At 57.0% G+C, this 10,407-nt stretch overlaps 1 protein-coding gene across 2 annotated transcripts in view; it reads right to left on the bottom strand.

Moving 5' to 3' along the window:
* Nucleotides 1-913: 913 nt before the first annotated feature.
* MDH2 (malate dehydrogenase 2) overlaps nt 914-10,407 on the bottom strand; it is a 16,392-nt gene continuing 6,898 nt past the window's right edge. The window contains exons 4-9 of one of the 2 annotated variants that reach the window (XM_007468800.1): nt 10,173-10,282; nt 8,472-8,597; nt 3,973-4,050; nt 3,020-3,119; nt 2,527-2,678; nt 914-1,225 (exon numbers count right to left, since the gene is read on the bottom strand). In XM_007468800.1, the coding sequence (XP_007468862.1) occupies nt 1,094-1,225; nt 2,527-2,678; nt 3,020-3,119; nt 3,973-4,050; nt 8,472-8,597; nt 10,173-10,282 (698 nt within the window). In that variant the 3' untranslated portion in view covers nt 914-1,093. The remainder of the gene's footprint in view (nt 1,226-2,526; nt 2,679-3,019; nt 3,120-3,972; nt 4,051-8,471; nt 8,598-10,172; nt 10,283-10,407) is intronic. The other variant, XM_007468801.1, reaches the window with a different exon arrangement.

Genomic DNA, 10,407 nt, shown 5'->3' with positions numbered 1-10,407 from the left:
CCGGAAGGTCATCACCTGTTGTCGGAAAGTTCTCAGGTATTGAGCTCTCAGTTTCCACTTCAGAGGCCACGGCTTCTGGGGAGCAAACTGTACCCGAAGGGAATCAGGTCTCCCTTTAATTCCCCACATGTATCCTAAGCCCAGCTAATGCAACGAAGTCCCTTCTGGCCACTGATGAAGACACGAAGCCACCTCCCCTGTGTCCTCAGCCCTGTGGCTGCAGCTGGTGTTTTGGTTTGGTTGTTGCTGCCCCTGCCCAGTCCTCCTCACAATTCTGGCTTTGGCTAGTCATTGCCACTGAATATCAGGGCTCGATCAGCCAGTGGTGCCGTCTGCTCGGCCAGAAAAACCACACAGAAAGAACCTGCGACAGAAGACAGCGGCCCAGCGCCGGCCACCGAGCTGCCACCCGCACAGGCGAGAGGACACCGAGGAATCAGACCCAAGCTGGCCCTTCCTTCAGCTCACACACCTGAGGGACACGATGGTGCAAAGAGCAGGGTTGGGAGAGCAGTTACTGATGAAGATTACAGACTTGAAGCTACTGATGAGACCATGACGTTTCAGTCTACATTTTTTTTTTTTCTTTTTTTTAACGTATGCGGGCCTCTCACTGCTGTGGCCTCTCCCGTTGCGGAGCACAGGCTCCGGACGCGCAGGCTCAGCGGCCATGGCTCACGGGCCCAGCCGCTCCGCGGCATGTGGGATCCTCCCGGACCGGGGCATGAACCCGCGTCCCCTGCCTGCATTGGCAGGCGGACTCCCAACCACTGCGCCACCAGGGAAGCCCAAGTCTACTTTTTAAATAACACCTAGTTCTGATTCGTGATGGAAGAGATGTCAGACACACACTCTGCAGTCAGCTCCAATGGGGTTCTGAAAGCACAGTATTTAATTGGAGACCATGAAAAAGAAAATCAAAGCCTGCTTTTATTGATGCACCGACAGACTGACCCGAGATTTGGAAGGGGTAGTTCGCTAATACAATACTCATCATCAAAGCAAACTGAGAAGACCACGGTGTCTGAAGCGGCTTTACAGCGACACGATGCCTTAATAAGTTACGGAGACGGCCTGCTCGTTAACCGCCTTCTCACTTCATGTTCTTTACAAACTCCTCTCCTTTCTTGATGGAGGCTTTCAGCTCAGGAATGGCCTCGGCGATCATCTTCTCTTCGAAAGGGGAGATTTTGCCAATGCCTAGATTCTTCTCGATGCCCTTTTTCTGAAGGAGAGAGGGGAGGTGGTAAGATTTTACAAGAAAGTTTCCATGAATGGGTTTGTTACAGAAAATCCCGCTTGTAACTTCATCAGCCCTGCCTCGCCTGTCTAACCGGTGGCTTCTGGGCAGCCTACTGAGGGAGCCGCACACCCCGGGGACGGGGCAGGACGGGGCCGGACGGGTGTGGGCCGTGCCAGGAGCTCAGCTTCTGTCATTCAGCCCTGGGCTGGGAGCCGGGCTCTGGCACTCACTGTGTGTGCACCTGTCACGCACCCGCCAAGTGTGTTTCCTTATCGACCCCACAGGAGGCTGTGAGGACACATGTGGGTTTCTTGGCACACAAAGAACTCAATAATTAGTAGCGCCTGAGTTATTCTCCCTGACACGGAGCGTACTTTTGGGATCTAGTTTTTTTCCCACGTTGGTAAAGGACTGAAGAAACACTTTCATAGCCACCTGAACCCAACGTAATTAAGGAGATACACGTCGGACGTCGGCTGCCTCCTCGGAGCCTCCCTGACCAGGACTATCAGCCTTGGGGGCCTGTCCTACAGGCCCCACCATGCTGCACACACCTGCGCTCAGCTGGCTCTGGAGCTATAACCACAGGTAGTTCTGGAGACCAGTGTCGGTCTCAGGGATTTTGGACACCAGGGTGTCTGCGGGAAGGGCTTCTTTCTGGGCACGAGAGGAAGGCGAGCACACATTTGCCTGATTCCAGCGGATGCCCACGGCTAAGACGTGGAAACCTGCTCACTGAAGACTCGGTAGGAGTCAAGCAGACCAGAGAGCTGCCCCAAACCAGCCTGGCTGAAGCCAGCAGGGTGACCAGAAGGGCCCCGTTCCAGTGCATTTCAAGGAGGAAGAGCAGTGAGACGAGGAGCAGGGCCCAGGGACGCCTGAGCTGGAAGGTCTAACACGTGTGCACGCCCCGGCAGGCCCTGAGGTCAGAATGAGAACGAACCAGCACAGCCTGGTGCGGGGAAGCCTCTTCTGTGAGGGCTGTCCGTGGGCCGCCTCGGGACACAGCGAGGGTCTCACTGGGAAACACACCCAGGCGGCCGCTGCTGACTGGCTGCTGGAGCCGTGAGATTCCCGTCAGCCCCACAGGCTGAGGTTTCTCCCCGCTACTGCTTCTGTGACGCTTCTACCCTCAAAACTCCAAGCACAGGCCAGGCGGTGAGGTGCAGTTACTGCACAAGGAAATGTGAACCACGGAGCAAACGCATGGAGTACGGCTGCTGAGCCTCAGCTACAGAAAATGCTCCTCCTTCCGGCCAAGACCTGGCCTCCGGGATACATACCCCCAGCAGCAGTGGTGTGGAGAAGAACGGACAGTCAGTTTCTTGCGACTTAACGAAGGAACATTCGACAACTCCTTCCTTTCCGTTCATCGCATCCACGAGGGAGAAGACAAAGCGGGCTCCCGCATACGCCATGGATAGGGTGGCGGAGCCTAGGACGACAAAGGCAGGTCAGCCAAGCTAGCGCTGCGACCGTAAGACCCAGGCGAGCTTCCCCGCCAGCTAAAACCCCATCTGCATAACCTCCAGCTTTCCAGTCTCACCAGGATTTAGGTCAGCATCCCTTGAAGTGACAGACCCGCAGACGGCATGGAATTAGCTCTGCTGACCTCAAACACTACTCCACGCCCCTCAGCAAGCTGCGCTGCCCTCTGACTGGGGGGCTGCTTATCAAGCAGATGGACGTGAAACTTAGAAAAGGACCCGCTCCTTGCTGGGCCCTCATGAGTCTTCGGCTCTGCCTCTAAAAGCCTGGGGCTGCCTGAGCGCCTACCTGCTCCGGCCTTAGCCTTGACCACCTCCGTGCCGGCCTCCTGGATCCGCCCGATGAGGGTGGTGAGCTGGTCCTGGGGGAAGTCCACCTTGGGGGTGCACTGCAAGTGGAAGTCACAGGGCTCACGTGAGCAGGACCAGGCTCTGGTCACCACACCCGGCGGGCCCCGGCATCGCTGCCACGTGGGAAATCAAGACCTTTTCTTTAAAGAAAAAGCCGACTTTGTTGGGAGGTGTAGTGAGTTCTCCACTCATTAAAAAAAAAAAAAAAACAAAACTTTCTCTATTTTGGACTAATTTTAGACTTAGAGAAACGTTGTAAAAATAGCAGAAAGATTTTCCTCACCCGGCTTACCCTGATAACACTCTACATAACCACAGTGCAGTTATAAAGAACAGGAAATTAACTAAACCACAGACCTTACTCAAGTGTCACCGACTGTTCCACTACCGTCCCTTCTGTTCAGGGTCCTGCCCAGGACCCACCAGCACCCAGGGATCTCGCCTTTGACTGCTTCCTCAGTCCTCCCCTGGCTTTCAGGACATCTGTCAAGGGTACTGAATGCTCGCTTTGTAGGATGTCCATCAACTTAGGTTTAAAAGGTGCTTCCTCAGTATTTTCTCCTGAGGTTATGAGGTGATTTATCTGATTCTCAGTGGTTTACCTTGTCTCTCCTCATTTTTAAACAAAGCAGCTTTGCCTGCTCTGACCTAATCAGGAAGGCAGTGATGTTGCCACCAGCAGTTTTCACTGTGTAGGAGCTGGCCCTTTTGAACACCTTCTGACCACACTCACTCCCACAGCTGTGGACGCTGACCACAGCCCCACAGCAGGAAGCCCTTCAAGGTAACAACAGACGGTGAGATCCATGTCAGCCTGATCCGAGGGCCCCAAAGTGAACCTCTGAACTGTACTTGTGGTCTTGAGGCTTCCGGGCAGAGTGACACACGCACCTGAGAGGCCAGGGGGATGATGGTCTTCCCAGCGTGGCCGCCAATGACAGGAACGCTGACGCGAGCCGGGTCCAAACCCTGGTCACCGAAAGTGGAAAGCCTGATTAACTTTTTTTTTTTTTTTTCTGATTAACTTTTAACAAGCACTTTGAGTGTAAAACATGTCATATGCACCTAAAGCACCAATACCGGAAAAATCCACAGAACTCGGAAACCAGGTAAGAGGCCGCTTGACTCCAGCCGTGCTCACATGTCCCACTAGGTGCCCCCTGCAGTTTCAACACATGCAGTGAGTAACTCGGTGTCTGGTGAGGTCACTCCGAGGCTTTCCCTTCACAATGTGCTGAAAACTGCCTTCGTGAAGGGTCCCAATTGGTTCCCATCAGTCCGACAGCTTCTTGGAATCAGAGGATGACAAATCTTCTTTCCCACACCTGATGTCATCCCCATGCCTTAGCTCAGACTTATGTGCCTACACTTTGTTACAGAGAACAAACACCTCGTATCAGAGCAAGACTCCAGAACACCCAGGGGTGAGAAGTCTGTCAACTCAGTGATTGGAACAGAAAGAAGGAAACCAAGTTGAAAGGGGTCACAACGCCAAGGTTCATTAAGTGGGGCTTGCTGGGACGGCTGATTCATTTGTTAAACTGGAGGCACGATGCCCCCAAGAATCTGCGAACCAGGTATTTCTTAACACAGTCAAAAAAAGAAGCTGGTGGGAGTAACGGGAGGGGGTGAGCAGTCCCAAAATGCTGCCACCTTCCCCAAATGCTGCAGCTGCTAAAGAGAGACACCGTAAGTTAGGAACCAGCCTTGCCTAGGTTGGGGAGCTCAGCCACAAGGGTGGGCAGATCCAGCAGCACAGTTAACGGACATGCACGGCAGTGTCTACAGGCCAGGGCACCACACCGGTCACCAGGGACAAAGGCACGAACAGAAAGGGCCCCTACTTTTGAGAAGCGCATTGTCCAAAATGAGACAGATACAAACAGACGCTCCAATGCGATGGGTGAAGCCAGCCACAGGGTGGCTCTGGAAGGCACCTGAGAGAAGGCCTCCTGGGGCAGACCTAACTTCATCTGGGAAGGAGCAGGACTCCACCAAGCGAAGCGTATTCTAGGCAAAAGGAGCAGAAAGAACAAAGACCTGGGGGTTCACAGGGCAGGTACCATCAGCAGAGCATGAAGTGCAAAGGGCAAGCCCAGTGGAAGGCGGGGGTAGAGACGGCCGAGGGGGGAAGCCAGAGGCTGTGAGGTTAAGGGCAGCCTTTCATCCTCCATGCAATTCAGGAACTTTTCAGAATGTCAGGCAGCCTTTCATCCTCCATGCAATTCAGGAACTTTTCAGAATGCCAGGCAGCCTGAGGTAAAGGGCGCACTCCTTAACTGATGGATCCAGTGCTAGATTCTCCGGCCAGGGCGGAGACATGCTTCCCCACCTCACAGGGCAAAGCTTCGAGGCCAAGCCTCCATGGTCTAAACAGAACTCTCTGTGGGAACACAGCAGCCACGTGGGGCTTTGGAGCATCTCAAGTGTGGCTGGTGCAACAGAGGACCACAGTTTCTAATTTAATTATAATTAATTCAAATAGCCACAGGTATCTACCGTTGCAGCAGGATTAGGGGCCCAGGGGAAACACGTGCTTCCCCCTGGAGCTGGCAGCACCACGGGAGCCCTAAGAGAACAAGCACTGCTGCTGCTTCCAGGAACCGGGGGCGTGTGCCTTGGGAAGCTGGAACCCCCGCCTCCCGGCCTGGGTGCGTTCAGACTCGGCTTCACCGAGACCCGCTCCGCAAAGCCTTTCCTGACTCAAAGCCAACCACAGTCTAAACACGTGTGCGCTGAAACAGTGATTCAGTTGTCTCTGGAATTAAAGTGTCTCTTTCCGCTTCACTCACAGAGCTCCCAGGCCCCGGGGCCACATCTCAGGTATCCGACCCCACTCGGAGAGCAGAGCCTGAGGAACACGCCAGAGCATGAAACGCAGCGGGGCACCGTACCGTCCACGCCCTAGAAGAGAAGTGCTGGGTGCAGGGGAGGAAGAGGAAGGTCAACGGTCCTGTGTGCGCCCTTCTCACTAAGCTGTGCACATGACAAATTATTCTCGACTTGGGAGGACCCCTCCTCCACAAGTTCAGGAAAAATGGCCTGAAGCTCAGGAGGGACACTTATTTGGGCCAGAGGAACTGGTTCTGCTGGGTCCATAACCCAACAGGCTAGACAGCGAGTTGTGAAAGGTACTGAGGACTCCAGACCTGGCGCCGGTGCCAAACGCCCCCTTGGGACAAGCCTGGTGGCTCAGCAAGAAGCAGGCAGCCAGCGGGAGCAGAACTGAGGTAAGTCACTGCAGGCACCCAGGAAGGGAGTCAGAACACACACCAGGGACAAGAATTCTGACATGATTTCAGGGACTTTCCCAAGTTCTTCTTGTTTGCTGATTTTATCATTTGTCTAATGGTTATAGCGGGTACAACCTGTTAGGACCAGTTTTCAGAGCCGAGCCGATGAGCAGGAAGAGCACAACCCAGTCTAGCCAGTGAGAAACCCAGGGAAAGCCGAACCCTCGCTACAGCAGGGAGAAGAGTGAGCTTGGCCGGTCCCAGCCTGCAGGGGCCTTGCTGTCTGCGTCCCGCAGGTCCCAGCCTGCAGGGGCCTTGCTGTCTGCGTCCCGCAGGTCCCCGCCTGCAGGGGCCTTGCTGTCTGCGTCCCGCAGGTCCCCGCCTGCAGGGGCCTTGCTGTCTGCGTCCCGCAGGTCCCCGCCTGCAGGGGCCTTGCTGTCTGCGTCCCGCAGGTCCCCGCCTGCAGGGGCCTTGCTGTCTGCGTCCCGCAGGTCCCCGCCTGCAGGGGCCTTGCTGTCTGCGTCCCGCAGGTCCCCGCCTGCAGGGGCCTTGCTGTCTGCGTCCCGCAGGTCCCCGCCTGCAGGGGCCTTGCTGTCTGCGTCCCGCAGGTCCCCGCCTGCAGGGGCCTTGCTGTCTGCGTCCCGCAGGTCCCCGCCTGCAGGGGCCTTGCTGTCTGCGTCCCGCAGGTCCCCGCCTGCAGGGGCCTTGCTGTCTGCGTCCCGCAGGTCCCCGCCTGCAGGGGCCTTGCTGTCTGCGTCCCGCAGGTCCCCGCCTGCAGGGGCCTTGCTGTCTGCGTCCCGCAGGTCCCCGCCTGCAGGGGCCTTGCTGTCTGCGTCCCGCAGGTCCCCGCCTGCAGGGGCCTTGCTGTCTGCGTCCCGCAGGTCCCCGCCTGCAGGGGCCTTGCTGTCTGCGTCCCGCAGGTCCCCGCCTGCAGGGGCCTTGCTGTCTGCGTCCCGCAGGTCCCCGCCTGCAGGGGCCTTGCTGTCTGCGTCCCGCAGGTCCCCGCCTGCAGGGGCCTTGCTGTCTGCGTCCCGCAGGTCCCCGCCTGCAGGGGCCTTGCTGTCTGCGTCCCGCAGGTCCCCGCCTGCAGGGGCCTTGCTGTCTGCGTCCCGCAGGTCCCCGCCTGCAGGGGCCTTGCTGTCTGCGTCCCGCAGGTCCCCGCCTGCAGGGGCCTTGCTGTCTGCGTCCCGCAGGTCCCCGCCTGCAGGGGCCTTGCTGTCTGCGTCCCGCAGGTCCCCGCCTGCAGGGGCCTTGCTGTCTGCGTCCCGCAGGTCCCCGCCTGCAGGGGCCTTGCTGTCTGCGTCCCGCAGGTCCCCGCCTGCAGGGGCCTTGCTGTCTGCGTCCCGCAGGTCCCCGCCTGCAGGGGCCTTGCTGTCTGCGTCCCGCAGGTCCCCGCCTGCAGGGGCCTTGCTGTCTGCGTCCCGCAGGTCCCCGCCTGCAGGGGCCTTGCTGTCTGCGTCCCGCAGGTCCCCGCCTGCAGGGGCCTTGCTGTCTGCGTCCCGCAGGTCCCCGCCTGCAGGGGCCTTGCTGTCTGCGTCCCGCAGGTCCCCGCCTGCAGGGGCCTTGCTGTCTGCGTCCCGCAGGTCCCCGCCTGCAGGGGCCTTGCTGTCTGCGTCCCGCAGGTCCCCGCCTGCAGGGGCCTTGCTGTCTGCGTCCCGCAGGTCCCCGCCTGCAGGGGCCTTGCTGTCTGCGTCCCGCAGGTCCCCGCCTGCAGGGGCCTTGCTGTCTGCGTCCCGCAGGTCCCCGCCTGCAGGGGCCTTGCTGTCTGCGTCCCGCAGGTCCCCGCCTGCAGGGGCCTTGCTGTCTGCGTCCCGCAGGTCCCCGCCTGCAGGGGCCTTGCTGTCTGCGTCCCGCAGGTCCCAGCCTGCAGGGGCCTTGCTGTCTGCGTCCCACAGGTCCCAGCCTGCAGGGGCCTTGCTGTCTGCGTCCCACAGGTCCCAGCCTGCAGGGGCCTCTGCTGTCTGCGTTCCGCAGGTCCCAGCCTGCAGGGGCCTGCTGTCTGCGCTCCCCACCAAGGAGGGGAGCTATAGAGACATTGAAACCCTCCAGTTACATGTGACCTGTAAGGGCCCCAGTGTCCTCCAGGCCCGTAAATGAACCAAGAATAGCCAGAGAGGTTCAGAAAGGTAACTTGAAGGTGCCCGACGCAGCTCTTACCTTCAGTTCTGCAACAAAAGTGTTGGCTCGGACAATGTCCAGGGTTGTCACCCCAAATATTTTATTGGGGTTGTATACTCCGTGTTTCTTGAAAACTTCTGCTGTGATTGGGATGGTGGAGTTAACCTAGTAAATCCAAGAGAGAGGGGCACAATTTGCCTGCGTTCTGAGAGCAGAGCCATGCGACAGAAGGAAAAATCTTCTCGTCAGACCATTAACAAGCCCTAAGCTGTCACATTAAATTGCCCTGATAAGCGGCCTTCACGATGGAAGGCCCCCTACTCTAAAAGCCTGCTTCCCTGCCACGAGAAAGAGACACCATTAACTGAGGGAGGCACTCTTCTCCTTGGTGGCCTCTGAGCCCGAAGTTCAAACATGCATGTGACCCTTCAACTATCAACTTAAAAATGTGATGAAGCCTCCACAAGGCTCCAGCTGGGACTTAGCCCAAATGGCCATTAAAAAAAAAAAAAAGACAGCCTAGCAAGAAGCTCCAAGCTCCAAGCTCAGTCCCAGCTCTGTCACTCTGTGTCGTAACCCCGGCCAAGTTGCCTCAACTCCTTAGAACTCAGCTTCTTAAAACGGGAGACAACTACCTCATGAGGCTGCTGTGAAGATTAAGTGACTTAATACATGGCAAGGGCTTAACACATTACCTGGTACACAGAAAGAATAGAAACAAGACAAAAACAGTGAGATTTATATTAGGCACCAGGTAATCAGCCCCCCAAGATCTTCTGACCAGTTGCCTCTGAGGAAAGGTGAGCTGGTTGGAAAGGGCAGGGTCCTCTTCTCAGAGGCCACGGGCACAAGCTCTGCGTGTTTATCAGCAGCCACGTTCCTGAGTCAACATCAGGGTCACTGCACTTTCACCCAGATCCTTCTTGTACTCGGGAGACCAGAGTCCAGATCAACGAGCAGGGAGGAACAGAAGGGCTGCTGTCAAATGCAACCTGAGGCCCTACTAGGGCGGGCGTGGGAGCCATAGCCGACTTCTCAGGAGGGACACAGCACCCGGAGTTTCTGAACTGAAGAACTAGCCTCCTGCAAAAAGCAGCAAACCAGGGCCCGGGGTGCTGTGCACGGGGTCATGTGTGAGTGTGAGGAGGGAGGGGGCGCCAGGAAGCAGGAATTGCAAACCCCAAGTAGAACACAGGAAAAGGAGTTAACAGGCTACCACAATCACGGCTGAAGCAGCCTCAGGAATGGGCTTATTTTCCAGGTGGAAAAACTAAGATACCGAGAGAGGAAGCGATCTACCCAAAGGCACACAGTCGATGGGAAAACCAGGTTAAAACTCACTTGGGGGCTTCCCTGGTGGCGCAGTGGTTGAGAGTCCGCCTGCCGATGCAGGGGACGCGGGTTCGTGCCCCGGTCCGGGAAGATCCCACATGCTGTGGAGCGGCTGGGCCCGTGAGCCATGGCCGCTGAGCCTGCGCGTCCGGAGCCTGTGCTCCGCAACGGGAGAGGCCACAACAGTGAGAGGCCCGCATACCGCAAAAAAAAAAAAAAAAAAAAAAAAAAAAAAAACTCACTTGGTCTATGCCAGAAGGAATCCTTAGGAAATAAATTTAAGGGCCCTTTATTAGCTCATCCACTTTATCCATTTCAGCACATGAACCTGATTATTCCCCCTCTAAGCACAGAAGCACACTTTTGCTAACTGTGGACTTCCGTGCGGCATCAGCAGCCGGCACTCACCGGGTTTGAAATGATGCAGATCATGGCCTCGGGGCAGTGCTGGGCACAGGCAGCAGTCAGGGTGGCCACAATCGTGGCGTTGGTGTTGAACAGGTCATCCCGGGTCATGCCTGAGAACAATCCAATTCAAGGTGTTCATAAAGCACAGGACAAATTTCCAAACGTGTACCACGTTGTGTGTGTTTGTTGTTATGGGGAATTCAAACACGAGTGAGACAGGGTCCCTGTTTCAAGT

Source organism: Lipotes vexillifer, unplaced genomic scaffold (assembly GCF_000442215.2).
Source record: "Lipotes vexillifer unplaced genomic scaffold, Lipotes_vexillifer_v1.1 scaffold12, whole genome shotgun sequence".
Lineage (NCBI taxonomy): Eukaryota > Metazoa > Chordata > Mammalia > Artiodactyla > Lipotidae > Lipotes > Lipotes vexillifer.
Note: the sequence above shows the minus strand (reverse complement) of the source record. Positions and strands in the feature narration are given on the sequence as shown.